Raw genomic sequence first — 19830 nt, 5'->3', positions numbered from 1 at the left:
GCGCCCACCCACCCTGGGTTCAGATGCCCCCTCCCCAGGAGCCAGTAGTTGGGGTCGTCTCCCCCACACCCTGCCCAGCCCCAGCACAGCTGGTTTCAGTTTCTTCTGCTAGGGCTGAACCAGGTGCTGATTTTCCTGGAGAAGCAAATGCCCAACTAAGGCTGCTGGGAGGATGAGAGGGTGCCTCAGATCCCAGGCTCTTCCAGGGATTTATTCACCATCAAGTCTGGGGGTTGTAGCCAACTGCCTGACTCAGGCTGCGGGATCCCTGCACCCCAGTGGATGGACAATTGGCCTGGGGGATGTGGACATCCTGAGACCCCTCACATATTTCTGGTAGAAGTTGTACCATCCCATCCTCTGCTTCTGCCTGGCACTGTCCCAACAAGGGGAGGCAGAGGAGGGATGGAACGACAGAGCTTGGGTCCTGCCATTACCTCTCTCCATGCCCCTGTGGTCACCTATTCCAGCCCCTCTTGCTAGATCTAAAAGAGCATCTTCTCCTAGAGTGGCCAGGTTTGCTGCACTAATAGGTCTTAAGACACCAGGGTCCTCCTGAAAACAGGACAAAAGGGCGTCGTTTTCAAATCCAGCAAAGTGGGGTTTTGGATTTGTCATTATGGAGAACTTTACATGAGACCCTCGTTGTGTCTCTGCTCTCCTGAGATGTTGAACGAAATTCAGGGAACTTTCTCAGGAAGTCAAAGCATAGTCCTGATCGAAGAGGAGGAGGAGGCATGGCCTCTGCAAGGCCCTTCTTGCTCACGTGCCGGATGAGACCCATGAGGGGACAGAGCCGTCTGCCCCTCCACTGCTGTCCTGCGTGAGTGCTAACTGGACCTCCAGAGCGTCCAGCTCTGCTGGGCTGGAATTCACGCTGGGCATGCCCAACACTCTGGGCCCATAATGGGCCAGTGCATCAGTCTGTTTCTGTTGCTTATAACAGTACTTGGAACTGGGTAATTTATAAGACAGTGAAATTTATTGCCTACAGTTTCAGAGGCTGGGAAACCCAAAGTCCAGGGAACACATATGCTAAGGGTTTTCTTTGGTGGTGGCTTTACAGCAATGCAGGGGTCTCACATGGCAGAAAAGGGCGGAGCAGACTGTTTGTGCGCTCTCCTTTTAAAGCCCTCAGAACCACGCCCCTGACCACCATTACTAATCCACTCACTGTGGCATGGTCCTACAATCTAATCACCTCTTCAAGGCCCCACCTTTCAATCACCATAACAGGATTTCCCACCCTCTTAACAATCGCAGTGGGAATCAAACTACTAATACATAAAACTTGGGGGACATAATCCATATCAACCAGGGAGATTTGGTGCACCCCAAGAGGCCCCCAGAAATGTTCCTTTATACCCCTGCACATACTGGTTGGGAGTCCTAGAGGCTCTTGGCCCTTTAAAATAGGGACCCACAGAAAACAGCCCTTAGGAGATTTTTAAGGGTTAATAAGTCACTGATATTCTGTGGACCTGAGTCCCTCACCCCCAACAATCAGGTGATTCCAGAGCATGTGGAGTTGTTTTTCGTCTGTGTGTTTTTTCTTAGCTTCCCAATCAGTTGCCGTAACATTGTTTTTCCACGCTAATGTGAAACTTCTGTAAAGAATCTCCAGGCTACCATGCTTTACACAACACGTCTCCCAGAATTTCACAATGTAGACTTTCACCCAGGAAGTGAAGAAGTGACACAGGCTGAGGAATGGGTGATGGATGTGAAGAGAAAAGGAACAAGAGGGTGGGAGAAGAGGGGAGACCTTGTTAGCCTTGATCCTCCCTAAGAGAGGGGGGCCACCACGGTCCACTCACCCACGTCAGGAGGCCAACCTCACTTTCCTCCTGAAAAGTGCTGTCAACCTCCGCCCAACCCCAGGCCCTTCACCTCGACAGTGTGCCCCAGCCTCAGCCACCAGTCTCCCCCAAACCCAGATTTCCGCTCCACTCCCCGCCCGGGACATTGACCCCACCCAGCAACCATCCCCACTGCAGACTCCAGCCCCCTACTGGGGGAGGCCACCCCCAGACAGCCCTGGCCTTCTCTCAAATCTCACCCCCTCTCTCTTGCCTTGACCCCACCACCACTATTCGGGTCTGACCTCAACTGGCCTCCCTTCCTCAACTTTCGACTCACCCCTGAATCCAAGACCCCTCCCTCCAAATTGACCCCAATCCCACCCAGACTCAGATCCAAACACAACGTCAGCCACATCTTGGGGCTCAGCAGCAGAGCCGCCACATTGGATAACAGCAGTAAGACACCCCCAACACTGTCCCCAGGGCCCTACACTGGGGACTCCAGAGAGCCTGGAAGAAAAAGACTTTTGCAGCTGCTGGGCCAGATCAACCCAGATTCAGAGAGGAGGGTGGCCTACGGGTTAGCCAAGGATGTGCAGCAGAGTTGGGCTGTCCTAACAGTCTTCACCATCCCTGCAGGGGCCTCCCCCAGACCATGGACCCCGCTTGCAGAAATACCATATGTTAGACTTGGAGTGGGGGAATAAAGAAGTACCAACTCTCTCCCACCTGGGGCCTGCTGGTGGTTATGGTCACGTCCGGGGGACGGAGACACATACACACCAAAGGCGCACATGCACACAGACCTCAGGCCTTGACTGAGCTGGGTCTGTGCCTGTCTATTTCCACTCAGCCACTCTCCCACCTGGGGCCTGCTGGTGGTTATGGTCACGTCCGGGGGACGGAGACACATACACATCAAAGGCGCACATGCACACAGACCTCAGGCCTTGACTGAGCTGGGTCTGTGCCTGTCTATTTCCACTCAGCCAGCCAGCCCTCTGAGCATGCTCAGAGCCAGCAGCCAGCTGCAGCCACCTTGTCCTGCACCCTTCCACAGACCAAGCTTGGAGGGCTGAGGCAAGGGTTTTGCAAGTCAAGGGTGCTTTGCATACAGTGAAGACTGCTTCAGAGGCAGCAGCTCCTCCTCAGCCCCTTCTTGGGGCTCAGGCCTTGCTGCTCTTTCCTTTCTGTGAGCAGTAGTAGGCCAGACAGAGACGTAGGCTGGAAGAGATGGCCATGTGCTCTTTAAGGGCCAGCTTCTCCCTCCTGTCTCCTCCCATCCGCCCTAAACTGGTTCCTTTACCAGGCATTCAAACAGCTTCTCCACCATCGTTTGAAATGATTGACTTTGGGCAAGTCACTTCAGAGATGTTTTAGTCAAATATCTCTAACACCGGGGTAAAGACACCAACTTCAGATTGTGTTAAAAAGTGAATGAGAGAATAGCAAGTGGTGACAAGGGTGTGGAAAAGCCACACCCCTCAGATACCACCAGTGGAAACTTAAGATGGTGCAGCCACTTTGGAAAACAGTTTGAAGTTTCTTCAAAAAGTTGAATATAGAGTTACTTACGACCCAGCAATTTCACTCCGAGGTATATACCCAAGGGGACTGAAAACATATGTCCGCTTTAAAACTTGTACACAAATATTCACAGCAGCATTATTCATCATAGCCAAAAAGTGGAAACTGATGAGCAAATAAACAAAATGTGGTGCATCCATGCAATGGGATATTATTCAGCCATAAGAAATAAGTACTGATTCATGTTACCCTGTGGATGAACCTTGAAAACATCATGCTAAGTGAAAGAAGCCAGACACAGAGAGAAGCCAAGACTCCATTTACACGAAAAGTTTAGAACAGGCAAACCCATAGAGACAGAAAGTCGATTTGGGGTTGCCAGGGGCTGGGGGAAGGAGAGAAGTGGGGAGTGACTGCTAATAGGTACTCGTTTTTTGTGGGGAGAGGGGGTGATGAAAATGTTCTGGAATTAGATAGTAATGATGGTTGCACAACATTGTGAATATACTGAGAAACCATTGGACTGAACACTTTAACATAGTACATGTTGTGGAATGTCAATTATGCAGTTCATACAAAGAAAAGACGTGAACGGGAGCAGCGAGCAGCCGGTTAGTACAGGCAGGGGCTGGGTGGCCAGCTCTCGCACCCCTCTCCCCGGGCCGTGTTAGATGGCTGGGGGCTGGGGTCTTGAGCCCATCTGCTCACTCTGCTCCCACTCTCCTGCAGCGCATCTTGCAGAGGACACCTCAGATCTTCTTCAGCACGTGAAATTCCAGTCCAGCAACTTCGAAAACATCTTGACATGGGACAGCGGGCCTGAAAGCGCCCCAGACACTGTCTACAGCGTCGAGTATAAGACGTAGGCGTCTCTCCCAACCCCACCTCCTTGACTCTGCTCTAAAGCCAACCCCTCCAAGAAAATCCCCCCATTCCAAATGTCCCCCTACCCCACCACCTGGACTGGTGTTACACAACCCCTCCCTGATCAAACTTTGCTCCTTTATGTTTCTTTGTGGAGGGAGGATAAAATAGTGGTTAAAAGTACAGACCCTGGAGTCAGACTGCCCAGTCTTGAATGCCAGTTTTCATCTGCACAGCCGTGGGCAGGCAGGTAACCTCCCCAAGCCTCTGTTTCACCATCCGTAAAGTGGGAATAATGTTTGTACCATCATCACAGCACTGTTAGGTGGAGTAAAAGAGTCATTAGCACTTGGGTCTGGAAAAAATAAGCTACCAATAACTGTTTATTGATTATTGGCAAGATTAGGTCAAGAAGATGTTGTGCCCACCCCTCCAGCCCACACTCCTGTTCTTGATCTTCTCCCTTCCCATGCAGGGGAGGAAGCTGGCATGGGCTCAGGAGTCCACAAGCCTGGGTTCCACTCCTGGTCCTGCCACTTCATCCTGTGGCAAGTCCCTTCCCCTCTCTGAGCTTCAATTCTCTCATCTGCAAAATGTGGGTAACAGGGCCTGCCTCAAAGGGTTCTGGTGAGGATGAGCCCAGAATGTGGATTCGGCCTGGCCAGGTTCAAGTCCTGGCTCCCCATATGCGTGCTTCAAACACTTGGGCAAATCTCACTTCATTGAGACTCACCTTCCTTATTTGAAAAAGAGGGAGAGTAATGTACTCACCGCATGGGGTCATTGTGAGAATTAATTGAGGTCATCCATAAAAAAGGGCCTGGGACACAGACTGTGCCAAGCAAATATTAGGTATCATGATCATTGTTAATAAACCACCGGCCCGGTGCCAGCCTGTTCGTTAATGCTGTGCCCCTGCCCCTCCCTCACCTGCAGGTACGGAGAGAGAGAGTGGCTGGCAAAGGAGGGCTGCCAGCGGATCTCCCGGAAATCCTGCAACCTCACCGTGGAGACAGGCAACCTCACAGAGCTCTACTATGCCAGGGTCACCGCCATCAGCGCAGGAGGCCGGTCAGCCACCAAGATGACTGACAGGTTCAGTTCGCTGCAACACAGTGAGTGAGGACCCTGCTTAGTCCAGGGGAGAGGAGAGGGAAGCACATGTGTTTGGGGGTTGGGGGAATGGCCTCTCCCCTCTGGAGGCGGTGGAGGACCCAGATGGGGCTCTGTGTTGGGGACGTAGATTTGGGGGAAGGCGCCTACAGCCCAGAGTGTGTCCTCAGTGGCTCTGTTCATTTTCTGCACCTCCACTCCAACCCACCTAGTTCAGACCACCCTCATGTTGCCTCCACTGCAGCTAGGGACTCCTAACTCATCTCCCCCACTGCCCCGCTGAACCCCCTTGTCCAGCCCATTCCCTACAGAGCATTGAGAAGTGTCTTCTCAACACATAAATCAGGTCTTCTCTTCCCCCGCTCAAAACCATCCAGCAATTTCTCATGATTCTTCAAATAAGATCCAACTCTTTGTTGTGGCCTGCGAAGCCTGCCTATCTCAGTCCTCATCTCTGTCCTCTGACAGTTCCAACCACCGGGCCCTTGCTGCTCCCACTACCTGGAGGCTCCTCCCAGCTCTTATATAACTTGGCCCTTTTCCCATCCTCAGGGCTCAGCCTCAACACCACCTCCTAAGTGAGTGTCCCCACCTCCAGCCCTGACTACCTGATGCTAGCAGGTCACCACCTGTTACCCTCTATCGAAATACACTGGTCTTGTTTCCATAGCTCAGCTCACAACCTGCAATTACAGTCAGCCAGCCGCAGAGTCCACATCCATGGGTCAAAAAATTGGGAAAAAAAAATTAAAAAATAACAATACAACAATAAAAATAATTCAAACAAGAAACAATACAGTATAACAACTATTTACACAGCATTTATATTGTATTAGGTATTACAAGTAATCTAGAGATGATTTAAAGTATACAGGAGAATGTGTGTAGGTCGTATGCAAATACTGCACTATTTTATATCAGGGACTCGAGCATCTGCGGATTTTAGTATCTGCAAGGGACAGCAGGTGGGTCCTGGAACCAATCCCCCACAGATACCGAGGGACGACTGTACTGTGTTTGCTTACATGTGTATCATCTGCCTCCCCAACTAAAACGTGAGCTCCGTGACAACGTTTGCAGGCAGAGCCCACGGTATTCCCAGCCCTTAGCATAGTGCCTGGCACATAGAAGATGCTCAATACCTAATTGATGAGTGAATAAGGGAATGCATGAATGAATGGATGGATGGATGAGTGGATGTCAGTTGCCAGACCCCGCATAAGCTAAGCACGTGGTGATGTTCACCAACCGACTTTACAACCACACATAATTTTTTAAGAAAATTAAAAATAAAATTAAGTATATTATTGTTTCTTTCCTGGCTCCTTCAATTAATCCATGTTCACTGCAGAAAATTTGAAAAATATAGAAATATACAAAGAAAAATAAAAGTCATCTGAAATAACCTTAACATTCAAACATAAATGTTGTTTCTACAAAAATTACTATTTTGTAATCTGGTAGTGTTTTGTTGTTGTTGTTGTTTGGGGTTTTTTTCCCCCATATGATGGTATCATGAACATTTGCCTATGTCATTAAATATTTTTCTACAACATATATCACAGCTGCAAAATTATCCATTCTAAGGAGGTGCTCTAATTTACTTACCTAATTCCCTTTTTGAGGACATTTCATTCTGTTTTTCAAGCTTATAAGCAGCATTGAAGAGAACATTCTTCTGGCTCAGATGTTTTAAATTTTGGAGGTTAATGGATCCTTGAGTGATTTTTATAAATTAGATTCAGGGCGAGTGAGGTCCATGAATCCCTGAAGTGGGATGCAAGATTTTTGAATATGTACATATGGGGGGAAAGAAGATCCATAGTCTTCATCAAATTCTCAAAGGGGTCTGTAAACCAGGAGAGGTCTTCAGGTTATTTGGAAATTTCCATCTTGAGAGAGACTGAGGTCTTAGGCCTGGCCTTTGCGGGTGAATAGATAGTATTAGGTCCCCCGAAGTTATTCAGGACGTCTAGTTGAATCATCAGTCATTGAGAACCCCAAAGCTGTCGTTGCCAATAGACTAGGGAGGAAAGGTGTTCTGGGCAGACTCAGTGGAGTAGGGGGTGCAGGGGATGGGGTGTGGGGGGCAGGCAAGGACATAACCAACCTAGAGGCTGGTGCCCCTTGCTTTGGGTTCTTCCTATCCACCCTTGGTCATCTCTTTGCCAGCCTTAAGCCCAAACACCAGCTGCATACAGAACTTTCCTCTTTTTACCTGTTTGTTTAGCTCATGCTTTCAGAAGCACAGCAGGGATTGGGGTGGGAGGAGAGAGGAAGAAGTCATTTCCCAGTGTCCAGGGCAGCCTCAGACACTAAGACCAATTCTGACTTTTTTTTCCCTCTTTTCTCTCTCCCTTTTTCCAGCTACCATCAAACCACCTGATGTGACCTGTATCCCCAAAGTGAGATCCGTTCAGATGATTGTCCATCCTACCCCCACGCCCATCCACACAGCCGATGGCCACCATTTAACCCTAGAGGACATCTTCCACGACCTGTTCTACCGCTTAAAGCTCCACATCAACCACACCTACCAAATGGTAAGTGTAGGCTGCACCCTGGTCCTCCCTGCCTGGGAAAACCCCTTGCCTCTTAATTCGATCTGCGTTGCTAATTGTTGTACAAGTTAGCATTCCCAGAACATGTCCCTTGGGAGGCTCCTTGAAGCCTGGCAAACACCACAAACCACAACCTCCTTCTTCTAGATTCATATACACAATAGCATGCTAAAGGCCCTGACAAGTCCTAGAAAGCCAAGACTCCAGTTTCAGTTTGTTTAATATAACTTCTCTCAAATTCATTTGATGGGAGAAACTCCTTTTTTACATGAAACAGACTTTATTTTTTATCTAATACCTTCTGACATCTTGAGGAACAACTTCTGTTGACATTGTCAGGTGTTCACTTTAGAAAATGCTGGAATCCACTTCTACTGCAGCAGTTCTTCCTGCTGGTTCTCTGCTATTTGCAGGAACTGTACACAGGCAGTGTCTCGAGATCAGTAACAATGAAAGGTGGAAGGCAAGGGCATAAATTGTCAAATGATATGCAAATTATTTATTTTTGTATTCAGAATATATGTGGTATTTCCCCCCTAGCATGTCCCAATCATTCATAATTTGGTTGAATGCATATTTCCTACTCTATCTTTCCTGCACTCAAGGAGCTTATAATGGGTCAGAAAGGAGTTAAAACAAGAACTCAAACCACTATAGGTAGAGGAAAATAAGGGTATTCGGAGGTAGGGCAGGATGTCAGCTCAGCAAGATCTGGAAGATTCCAGAAAACTTCCTGGTGCCAATACCAATGTCATTTAATCTTCACCATAGCCCTACGAGGCAGGTGCTATTAATTTCATTTTCCAGATGGAAAAATGGAGGCTCAGAGAGGTTAAGTCACTTGCTCAAGATTGTTCAGCAAGTAATAGCATAGAGAGGATTCAAATCCAGTTCTGTTCAAAGCCCACATTTCGGGCCGAGCCCATGGCACATTCGGGAGAGTGAGGCGCTGGGAGCGAAGCAAAGCCCACATTTCTCCCCCTACTGGCCTACACTGCCCCACCATGATCAGAGAGACAAACAGGAAAATTTAGGACATTTTTGGAAAGCACAAAACTTCCCAGTTTGTCTGGAGCATAAAGACATGAAAAATGGTTTCTCAAAATATGGTCCCAAACCAATGGTGTCACAATCTCCTGCAGCACTTGTTTCAAAGGCACATTCTTGGGCACCCTGTCAATCTACATCATCCAATTTTTACAGGTCCATCCCTGGGGTCTGAATTTTAGTGAGAAACACAAGTGCTTCTTTCCCACCCTGTAGTTTGAGAACCTCTGATGTGGAGAAACCATGAGAGATAAACCTGAGAGACTGGCTGGGACCATGTTGTGGAGCTCTAGAGTGGTGGATGGAGGAATTTTTTTATTTCAGTAGTCAGGGGAAGCAACTAGAGATTACTGAGCAGGAAAAGTCCTTATCACAGCTATTTTTGGTAAATATCTGTGGTTCTATCAAATATTTTATTGTTATTGATTTCTGATTTAATTCAGTTTGTGGTCAGAGAACATACTCTGTATGATTACAGTCCTTTTTAATTTATTGAGTTTGTTTTATGGTCCAGCATATGGCCTTTCTTGATGAATGTCCCATGTGCACGTGAAAAGAGTATGTACCTTGCAGTTGTTGAGTGGAATGTCTATAAATATCAATTAGGTAAAGGTGGTTAATAGTGATAATAAGTGCTAATAATAAACTATGCATGGATAGGGTAGACTCTGAGCAGCCCAAGTAAAGTTAAAAAAAATGAACTGAGATTTCAAAGTTTGGAGTTCAGCCAAATTAACTGCCTGCTAAAACAAAACAACACAAAACAAAAAAATTGAGGAATATAGCAGCATCCAAAGTATCTTCCAAATATCATTCACAATGTCCAGGATACATTCCAAAATTGTTAGGTATACAAAGACAGAAAAAAAAATTATGCATGCTTTAGGGTCCAGCAGGGATTTATCATTCACAATGTCCAGGATACATTCCAAAATTGTTAGGTATACAAAGACAGAAAAAAAAATTATGGGAAGAATTGGTACAAAGAATTTGGGTCTCCCTCTCTATGGATCTCTTCTATTTGTGGTTTCTTCCCTTATTTTCCAGTTGCTATAATTGCTCCAAACTCTGAGCTTTGGTTATTCAAGCCAGTAAAATTACAGGGTTTCTATCTAAGTTTTAGCCACCCCACAAGATGTAGACTGGGGTCTGTCTTCAGGTTAAATGACATAAAAAAAAAAAAGGGAAATTCACCCAATGACATTTCTTTCCTCCTCTCTCCAATATCTGCCTGCTTTTGTTTACCCTCCAATGCCTGCAAATAGTTGTTTTTTATTTTGTTCAGAATTTGTATTGTAATTTTGGGAAGGACTGGTCCAAAAGAAGCTATAAAATACTAGAATGAGAATGAGGAAAGGTAAAATGTGGAAATAGAAGAGAGATCAGGGTGGGAAGTCAGGGGATTACTGCAATGGTATAGGCTGGAAATAATAGGGCCTGAACCAGGATAAAGGCAGTGACAAACTTGGGGAAGGAGGAATCGTGGGGCCTTGGCAACTCTCCTGGAGTCGTATCACATGATATTGAATATGTGCAATTTTAACCATATAGGTTCCACAAAGCAATAAATCATAAAATCCACTTATGTTCTTCTTCACCCATTTTCACATACTCCCCCCACCAAAAAAAAAAAAAAGAAAGAAAGAAAAGAAAAATTACTCTAAACCTTGGCCTCCATGTGCCTGGAAAAGGAAAGGCAGAGCTGAAATGCAAAGAGCCAAAGAAGAAAATTCTTGGCTTTTGAACTCCCAAGAACACAGACCTTAGCCCTTTAAAGGAAGATGAATAGATTATTTAAGGACAATCAGATACAAAAGACATGAGAGGATATTTGTCAAAAATGGCCTGCGACATTAGAAAAAGAATGATACTATTAACAGAATTAGAGAATTGGAAACGAGCATGGATCTGGGGTTTGGGATGGCACAGGTCCCAGAGAGAAGAGGTCAGCATGTTTGGACACGTTGAGTTACAGATGCCCACATGGTGCTATCCAGCAGGGCTGGCAGTGCCCATCAGAAACTCTATAGCTCAGGCCGGCCCGTGGCTCACTCGGGAGAGTGCGGTGCTGATAACACCAAGGCCACGAGTTCGGATCCTATATAGGGATGTCCGGTTGGCTCACTGGCTGAGCATGGTGCTGACAACACCAAGTCAAGGGTTAAGATCCCCTTACCGGTCATCTTTTAAAAAAAAAACTCTATAGCTCTTCCTGAGATAAGCTTGGGAGTTACCGCTCACAGGAGCCAAGGGTCCAGATAAGATCACTAGGTGACTAGAGAGTACATGAGAGAAGGAAAACAGTGGGTGAAGAGTGAATCTTGCAGAACAACAGTACTGAGGGCTAAAACCAGTGTAAAGAGCAATGAGAGAGGCAGGAGGAGAACCAGAATGATGGCCTGTGGCAGCCAGGGGAGAGGAGTTCAAGGTAAAAGGCGTCAGAGACACATAGTGTTGTGAGGCCCCTCCCGCAAGAAATGCACTTACACGCCACTCGTGCGGAAAAGGGCAGTTTATTCACTCCAGCTGGCCAGTGTCCGTCTCCCAAGGAGCAACCAAGGACGAATGGCACCGGGCTTTGGTCTTGTGGGGTTTTTAAAGACAAAAACTACATCCCGTTGGCACACGGGTTGGTCCAGGTGCACAGAGCAAGCTAGGGGGCTAGGTCACAGAGGCCGAGAACCAGCCGTTCGAGCAGTCGAGCATACAAGTTTTCATTGTGTGTGGTTCCTGTTCCCATGTAGTAATTCATTGTGTATGGCTCCTGTTTTTGTGTAATTGTTTTCTGTTTCTATGAGAAAGTAAATGGTTTCTCATGCAGAAGGGGGGGTAGTCTGCAGGTCAGACAAGGGGCAAAATGGAGTTACTTAGGTTAAGCAAGCAACTTTACAGAAGCAGATAGCATACATTATGAGGGTGTAAGGAGCTCTCTTTCAATAGAAGGTCGAGAACTAAAGGACTAGCAGATGCAGAGGAACAAGGGCTTGCTTAAGCAAGCCAGGTGTTTAGTGGAGCGACAGGTATTCCGTACCGCCAGAGGCTGCAGAGCCAAGTGGGCTGCAGGGAGAGCTGAGTCCAGCCAGGGAAGCAGAGACCGGGATTTTATCTTGTAAATATGAGCCAAGCCATCAAAGGATTTTGAATAGAGGAGGGTATTAGTCCATTTCTGTTGCTTATAACAAAATACACAGAACTGGGTGATCTACAAGAAAATGAAATTTACTTGCTTACAGTTTCTGAGGCTGGAAAGTCCTGAGTCCAGGGAACACAGCTGGTGAAGGCCTTGGTGGTGACAGTACCACAGGAGTCTCACATGGCAGAAGATGGCAGAGCAGAGAGAGAGCTAACTCCTCAGGCACTCTCCTTTCAAAGCCCTCAGAACCACGCCCCTGACCACCATTATTAATCCACTCACTACTGCACGATCCTACAATCCGATCACCTCTTCAAGGCTCCACCTTTCGATTACCATAATAGGATTTCTCACCCTTCTAACAGTCACAGTGAGGGCTAAGTTTTTAATACATAAAACTTGGGGGACACAATTCAAGCTTCAGTGAGTTTTGGGGGACATAATTCAATCCACTAAAAGGAGCATTGTAATTATATCGGTCTTTTAGAAATATCACTGGGGCACCAAGATGAATATGGAAGTAAATGGGCAAAACCAGAAACAGGTGGGGTGGCCAGTAAGGCGGCTACTGCAAGAACCCAGGCTGAAGGGTCGAGGCCCAGTTGAGACAGAAGCAATAAGGAAGGCCTGGGAGGGACAGATATGCAAAGGGGTTTTGATGTGTGATAAAGAATGAGGAGGAGGAAGAACTGGAAGATAGAGGGATTGCAGGTTGTGGTAGTGATGGTGGGGGTCCTAACAGCAGCAGCTAGTATTTATAGACTGCTTACTGTGTGTCAGACGCTGTTCTAAGTGAAAGGTGCATGGAGTTGGCGACTGATTGGATTTAGGGACAAAGCAGAAGGCAGGACAATGGGGAATGGAGAGCTGAAGACTGAAGCACAGGTTTCTGGTCTGGGCAGCTGGTGGCACCATTTTACTGAGCGTCGTAACCCAGGAGGAGTGAGCGGACTTCCTCGGACTCTATGTGGGGATCGGAGTGTCAGAAGAATCACTTTGGGTTCTCTGTCCAATTCAGCATCTTGGAGGGAAGCAGAGAGAATATGAGTTCTTTGGCCTGACCCCTGACACGGAGTTCCTTGGGACCACCACGATTTTTGTTCCTACCTGGTCCAAGGAGAGCGCCCCCTACGTGTGCCGAGTGAAGACGCTGCCAGGTAAGTTCAGCGGAAGCCTGCAAGAAGTGGGACTCCTGAGTTCCAGTCTTAACTCCACCTTTTCCTCCCTGTAACCAAGGTGAGGTTTGGCAGTGCTCTAAAAAAATCCCAGAAGGGTTATTAGTGTATTATTAATGTCAGTTTTTATTTATCTATAACTGAGTTATCTGATGGGTTACCATAGCAAATGTTTAATCCCCACCCCCAGCCTATGTCTGGATTTCCTCTCTCTGGCAAGCTTCGTGTGTATCCTGGCAAAGCAAACTTACCTTAATATTAACCCACGTGAGATATACTGGGGGAAAATCTGCAAGGAGGAGAGCAGAGAAGATAAAAAGGCCCCTCGATATCTTTCAAAGTCAAATAGTAATGGTGATGGTGCTGTGAAAGTATTTCCGCCGTGCTAACCAGGGATCAGGCACTGCTAAGCACTGTCCTCACGAGCAGTCTACAAGGCAGGTACTATCATCATACTCATTTTACAGTTCAGAGTGGTTAAGGAGCCTTCCCAAGGCCACACAGGAGGTGAGGGATGGAATGAGGCCTAATTGTGGAGACCATGTCCTCGTGGTGGGTGAGATGGTGCCCCACACTCCCTTCCTCCAGCACTGAAACTCAACTCTCATGGTAGCATCATGATATTTTTATTAGTGTTTCTTTTCATAGACAGACGTGGTGTGATGCTCAGAGCTGCAAGTTTAGAGGATGAAAGTGATACCGGTGCACTGGGTGGATTTGGAAAAACAGTCTCCACCTTGGTCATCAGGTTCAGATTAATGATGTCAGGAGGTGACTTCTGTTCCAACCGTGCCAACACTCAGAACAGAGTTTAATCTGAGAGCTGGACACAGAGCACGGCGCAGCAGAAAGAGAACCTCAGAGTAGGAGACACCCTTACTCGATGTCAGCTCGCCCTGGGCCTGGGGAGTCATTCAGCTCCTGGGGGCCTGATCGAGCTGGACACAGAGCACGGCGCAGCAGAAAGAGAACCTCAGAGTAGGAGACACCCTTACTCAATGTCAGCTCGCCCTGGGCCTGGGGAGTCATTCAGCTCCTGGGGGCCTGATTCCTCATCTGACGAGTGGGAATACTGATGCCGGGCTGCGGTGACAAACAGGCAAGGCAGCTGCTAGAGGCTGGGTCCTGGGCAGGTAACTGGTTCTGGTCCTTGGCTTTGTTTGGAAAGTTGACTCATCTGTTTCCTTAAGAGCCCACAGTAGACTGATTTCCCCACCGAATTCCAGTGCATTAATTTGCAGGGGAAGATATGCCTGGTGAAACAGCCAGCACTGGCCACCAGAACGGGGCATGCCATTCCTAGGCAACAGCCACTGGGGAGACCAGAATACAACTTAGAGAGAGAGAGGAGAACAAGGAAAAGGAAACTGGCTTTATGGGCACTAAGCGGAGAGAGTATATAGTATGGTTTGTGACCCTCTCCCCTGGACCATACTAGGCAAATCTTGCCTGTTCCTGGCTCACCCTGCCCCACCTTGGAGTCTACCCCATTCCTGCATGCCTTAGGGTCCAGCATCTGCTCTCCGACGTCATGCTTCAGGGTCCGGGTCTGCTCTTTAACATCGTGCAGACCACTCCACCTTATCCTCCTCCTGGCTTGTCCTTACATGATCTCATTCCTATGTGATACCACGTTTCTCTAAGACTACAGCCGCTTTTATATAAATCACACTTCTTAGTGGCTACTTGTTGCTGACATACAGAAAGCATCTTATCCTTAGAAAGAAAGTATTTTAAAAGCAATTCCTACCATTTATTAAGTACTACTAAATTGCCAAGTATTGTGTTAAATGTTTTACATTTATTATCTTTATTATTACATATACATATTACATATATTATTTGTTTGTTTGTTTGTTTTAAAAAGATGACCGGTAAGGGGATCTTAACCCTTGGCTTGGTGTTGTCAGCACCACGCTCAGCCAGTGAGCAAACCAGCCATCCCTATATGGGATCCGAACCCGCGGCCTTGGTGTTCTCAGCACCGCACTTTCCCGAGTGAGCCACGGGCCGGCCCTCACATGTATTATTTAATCTTTAGTGTTATGTTACATATATTACATATACTATTAATCTTTATAACAATTCTGCAAGTTGAGTAGCACCATCCTCATTTTACAGAAGAGGAACTCTGGCTCAGAGAGGTTAAGCAACCTGCCTTGGACCACACAGCTGGTCAGTGAACCCGATTAGATTCTGAAACCTGGGCTCTAACCACCGCTTGCAACTTTGTTTACACCTACTCCCCTCTACTGCACTCTTATTACTCTTGATTCCACCTCAGAGTGATACATCCTACCCTTGACCCTGTATCTTGGATTCTACCTTATCCTCAGAGCCTGGAATCCACACTTTATCTACCTCTCAGGATGTCTGCTGGGGTCACAGAGCATCGTCCCGGCATCTTGATGCTGGGAAGGGCTCTAAGGGTCATCTCACCCCATATCCCAATTTACAAATGAGGAAACTGAGGCATCATTTTGTAGTGGCTGTGAAGATGAGCATTGGAGTTACACATCAATCCTGGCTTCTGCACTGAGTAGCTGTGTGACCTTGGTCAAGTCACTTAACCTCTCTGAGACTCACCTTCATTATCTGTAAGAAGGGAGCATCCCCATCCCTCTGTGCTGTTTTGGTGATCAGGTGGGATAACATAGCTACCAGAGCACAGTGCAAGGCACGTTGTAAAAATTTAATAATCTCTTTTTTTATTAATAAATGGTAGACCAGAGAGAGTCATGCAACAGAGAGAAGGATGCTCAGCATGTCAGTGGCTGAGCCAGGCCTCTACTACCCTGTATTCCTTACTCCCAGACCCGTGTTTTTATTTTTCCATCCTGCCTCCCCATGGTGAAATGGCATATGGGAAATGCATTAAGCCAGAGAATATTCCAACTCCCTATCCTGTCCTGGTACAAGGAGCAGCAGTTTTCCAGGAACGTTAGGCATGTCATGTAGAGACATTCAGGTAGTCTCGTCTCCCTGGAGCAGCAATGGGAGTATCATGTGACAGGGGACAGGGTATCACTGAAGTGGGAAGCTGACCTAGAGAGGCCTGAGCCACACAGGATGGGGAGGAGCAAGGAGTGGGCTGGAGGAAGAGGTTCCGGCGATCCCCAGGCTCACAGCTGATGCTGCAAACCCTCTCAGGCTGAGATTAGTGGCAACCAGTGATTAAGTCCCCAAGCTGAGGCCACACAGGGGCCAGGGACAGAGGGAGGGTGACTTAGAGAGTCAAGACCCCTGGACTATACAAACTGTCAGTTTTACCAAAAACTCCAACTTCTTCCTCCCCAAGCCCTTCACAAGTCCCATGTAGACAAGTGACAGGAAGTGTGTCATGCCAAGAACCAACTGCTCCTACCCCAAAGATGCCAGATCACAGGGAGAAGGTCCAGGCAGTAGAGCCCCTAGTCATCCCCATCCTTCCCTTTTAGAAAGGACAGTGCCTTCCCTGGCTTCCTTCCTGATTACTTCCCTGATACTTCCCTGATACCCAGTCCCTCACCTTGTAGGGAGGTAGCCAGGACATGCCCCTCCCCCTCTGTCACTTCTCCCCTCCCCGACCAGGGAGGCAGGGCCACCCTCAGACCCAGGCAAGAGGGGCTCTGCCCCGCACCCTGCATGTTGGAAGGCCCTGCGCTGGCCCTCCTTTGGCCACACCCACACCCGCAAAGCGAACAGTCCACACAGCAAAGGGAAGGGTCCATCGGGATCCTGTGGCCTCCCTCTGGACCTGGAATTCTGAGTTCCTGGAATTCCCTGTACATGTGGCCCCAAGCCTGCATCCCATCTAGGCAGGCCTCTTCCTTGGGTCCTTCCTCGTGAGGGCAGACACTCTGCTGACATGCAGACCCGTGGCCCAAAGGGTGGCCCTGTATGACTCTGTGTGGGGGCATGGGTGGGCTCAGCCGTGTGGCCTGGGGCATCCGCACACATGTTCACGAGGCCCCTGGCAGGGGGGATGGGGCCAGGTGGTCTGGGGGCTTTCCCTGCATCTCCACATTTCAGCACACCCTGAGGAACCCAAGAGTTCTGAATTCCAACCTGGCATTCCAGGTGGCAGGAAAAGTATATTTGTCAAGGTGGGAGCATAGAACAGGTTTTATATAACAGTGTGAGAACACAATTGAGAGATTCTGAATATTTAGACCTGGCTATGTGGACTTCCATGTGTGGTCTTGCCCCAGCCCTCTGATAACCGAGGGTAGGGAGGACTTCCCAGCCCGGCCTGGGAGGACTTGCAGCGCCCGCACTTGGGCCGGGCGCAGACCCCAGTCTCACGCCGCCTACTCCGGCCCCTTTGCTCCCCCAGATCGGACGTGGACCTACTCCTTCTCAGGTGCCTTCCTCTTCTCCATGGGCTTCCTCGTCGCAGTGCTCTGCTACCTGAGCTACAGATACGTCACCAAGCCACCTGCACCTCCCAACTCCCTGGTGAGCTGTCCCACCCAGGGCAGGAGGGTGAGGTCTGGGGGAGGGACCCAGAGCAGCAGTGGGCACAGACCCAGGGACCCCTGGTCATCCCTGGAGGGCAGGGGTCAGCACATGCCTCCCCTTGAGGAGCTGACAGTCCAACCTAAGACTGACAGGGATATGGCCAGGCAGGTCTCGGAGTATCGAGGAGGGGTGGGTGATCAGGAATAGCGGACACAGAATAGGACAGCCATGCGGTTCACAAGCCTCCAGGGCCAGGTGGGTCACGTAGGACTCTAGTGAGCAGCAAGGGACGAGGACTGGTGGGCACCGTGGAGCCGTGGCACTCACGCCCTGTCTCACTGGGCAGCCAGGTACTGCCATACAGAAACACCGGCCCAGTATTGCCCAAGCCTCACATTTTTCAAGAGAGGTCAGAATTTCAGAATGTAGTGTGAAATCTCCCAATTTTCAAATATTGGCAACTGATTTTACCAGTGTCAAGGCCTATGCAAGCCACACAGATCACACCACAGCCCCCCTCTGGCTGCCAGAGCTGCCTCTGCCACCGCAGCAGGCCCAACTCAGAGCCCTGGGCTGAACCATTAGGGGCTCCTGGAGCCAGCTCTCACCCATCAGAGGGACAGAGGAGCACTGAGGACATTTTGCTCAGTGTCAAAGTCCAGACAAGCCACTCTCTGTGAAACTCTGGGCCTCTTCTTATTTCCCTTCCTGTCCCACCTTGCCCCTATACCAGGCCCTCAGGGACCCATGAGCCAAGCAGCAGTGTCAAGAGCACACCCCCAGGCAACCCCAAATCTAGGTCATCTACGGCCTGGATTATCTTCCTTCTAGAGAAATCAGAGCCTAGGCCTCTCTCCCTGAGATTACCCTGCCTTTTGAAGCAGCCTTCAATCAAAGCGAGGGCTTCACAGAGGTGCTTGCATTTAGAGGCATCTCTGGCAACCAGAGGGAATGGGGGGGGTGCCATATGCATCTCAAAAAAGCCCCTGGGAGGACCTCAGCCACTCACATCCCCATCAGGGAGCATAGAATATGCCCTAATGGGGTGAATGTTGTCGTTCCTACACAGAATGTCCAGCAAGTATTGACCTTCCAGCCGCTGAGGTTCATCCCTGAGCACATCCTGATCCCTGTCTTTGACTTCGGTGGCCCCAGCAGTCTGGCCCAGCCCGTCCAGTACTCCCAGGTCAAGGCCTCTGGGCCCAGTGAGCCCCGCAGAGCTCCACAGCGGCATAGCCTGCCTGAGATTGCCTACTTAGGGCAGCCAGACATCACTGTCCTCCGCCCCTCCAACATGTCACCTCACCAGACACTCCCTCCACTGTCCTATGCCCCAAAGCCTGCTCCTGAGATCAGGCCCCCATCCTATGCACCTCAGGTAATCTCTGAAACTAAGCCCCCATTCTGCACTCCACGGGCCACCTCTAAGGTCCAGCCTCACTCCTATACCTCTCAGGCCACTCCAGACGGCTGGCCTACTTCCTATGGGGTGTGCATGGAAGGCTCTGGCAAAGACTCCCCCACTATGACACTTTGTAGTCCCAAACACCTCAAGCCTAAAGGTCAGCTCCAGAAAGAGGCCTCAGCTGGAAGCAGCACCGCAGGTGGCCTTTCTCTGCAGGGGCTGACCTCCTTGGCTATGGAAGAACCCCAAGAAGCAGAACCATTCCACCAGCCTCTGGGGGTTTGCACGGACACAGCCCCTGACCTGAATGTGCTACACAGTGGGGAGCCAGGGACGCCACGGTACCTAAAGAGCCAGCTCCCCCTCCTCTCCTCTGTCCAGATTGAGGGCCACCCTGTGTCCCTCCCTTTGGACACTCTTTCCCGCCCATGTTCCCCCCTGGACCAGGGTCCGAGTCCATGGGGCCTGCTGGAGTCCCTTGTGTGTCCCAAGGACGAGGGTCTAGTGTCTGAGGTTGGGGCCAAGAGCCCAGACCCTGGGGCCTCAGACCTGGAGCAGCCCCCAGAGCTGGATTCTCTTTTCAGAGGTTTGGCCCTGACTGTGCAGTGGGAGCCCTGAGAGAAGGGCACGGCAGGCCTGAGGCTTCCTCCCTGTCCCCACCCAGCATCACATCCTTGGCTGTCAATCTCATGCCCCACCGTGCCGCACACTCTGGGGCCCAGTCCTGGGTGGGTGCCATTGAGAGAACCAGAGAAAGTAGGAT

At 49.2% G+C, this 19830-nt stretch overlaps 1 protein-coding gene across 1 annotated transcript; it reads left to right on the top strand.

The window, feature by feature from the left end:
- The first annotated feature begins 3873 nt into the window (after positions 1-3873).
- LOC103608175 (interleukin-22 receptor subunit alpha-1-like) lies at positions 3874-19685 on the top strand. The gene is made up of 7 exons (XM_008592618.1): positions 3874-3940; positions 4059-4191; positions 5130-5308; positions 7674-7849; positions 13066-13204; positions 17538-17659; positions 18732-19685. Exons 1-7 carry the CDS (start codon positions 3874-3876, stop codon positions 19683-19685), a joined length of 1770 nt encoding a protein of 589 aa, XP_008590840.1.
- Positions 19686-19830: the final 145 nt, after the last annotated feature.

The sequence above is a fragment of the Galeopterus variegatus genome, unplaced genomic scaffold, assembly GCF_000696425.1.
Source record: "Galeopterus variegatus unplaced genomic scaffold, G_variegatus-3.0.2 Scaffold8105, whole genome shotgun sequence".
Classification (NCBI taxonomy): domain Eukaryota; kingdom Metazoa; phylum Chordata; class Mammalia; order Dermoptera; family Cynocephalidae; genus Galeopterus; species Galeopterus variegatus.
This window is presented reverse-complemented; position numbering and strand designations above follow the sequence as displayed.

What these genes read in the sequence shown, in the direction of transcription:
- LOC103608175 (XM_008592618.1), top strand. Translation starts at nt 3,874, where the DNA reads ATGTTGTGGAATGTCAATTATGCAGTTCATACAAAGAAAAGACGTGAA. An exon ending in ACGGGAGCAGCGAGCAGCCG is followed by an intron (nt 3,941 to 4,058) that starts GTTAGTACAGGC and finishes ACTCTCCTGCAG; the next exon opens with CGCATCTTGCAGAGGACACC. An exon ending in GTTCAGTTCGCTGCAACACA is followed by an intron (nt 5,309 to 7,673) that starts GTGAGTGAGGAC and finishes CCCTTTTTCCAG; the next exon opens with CTACCATCAAACCACCTGAT.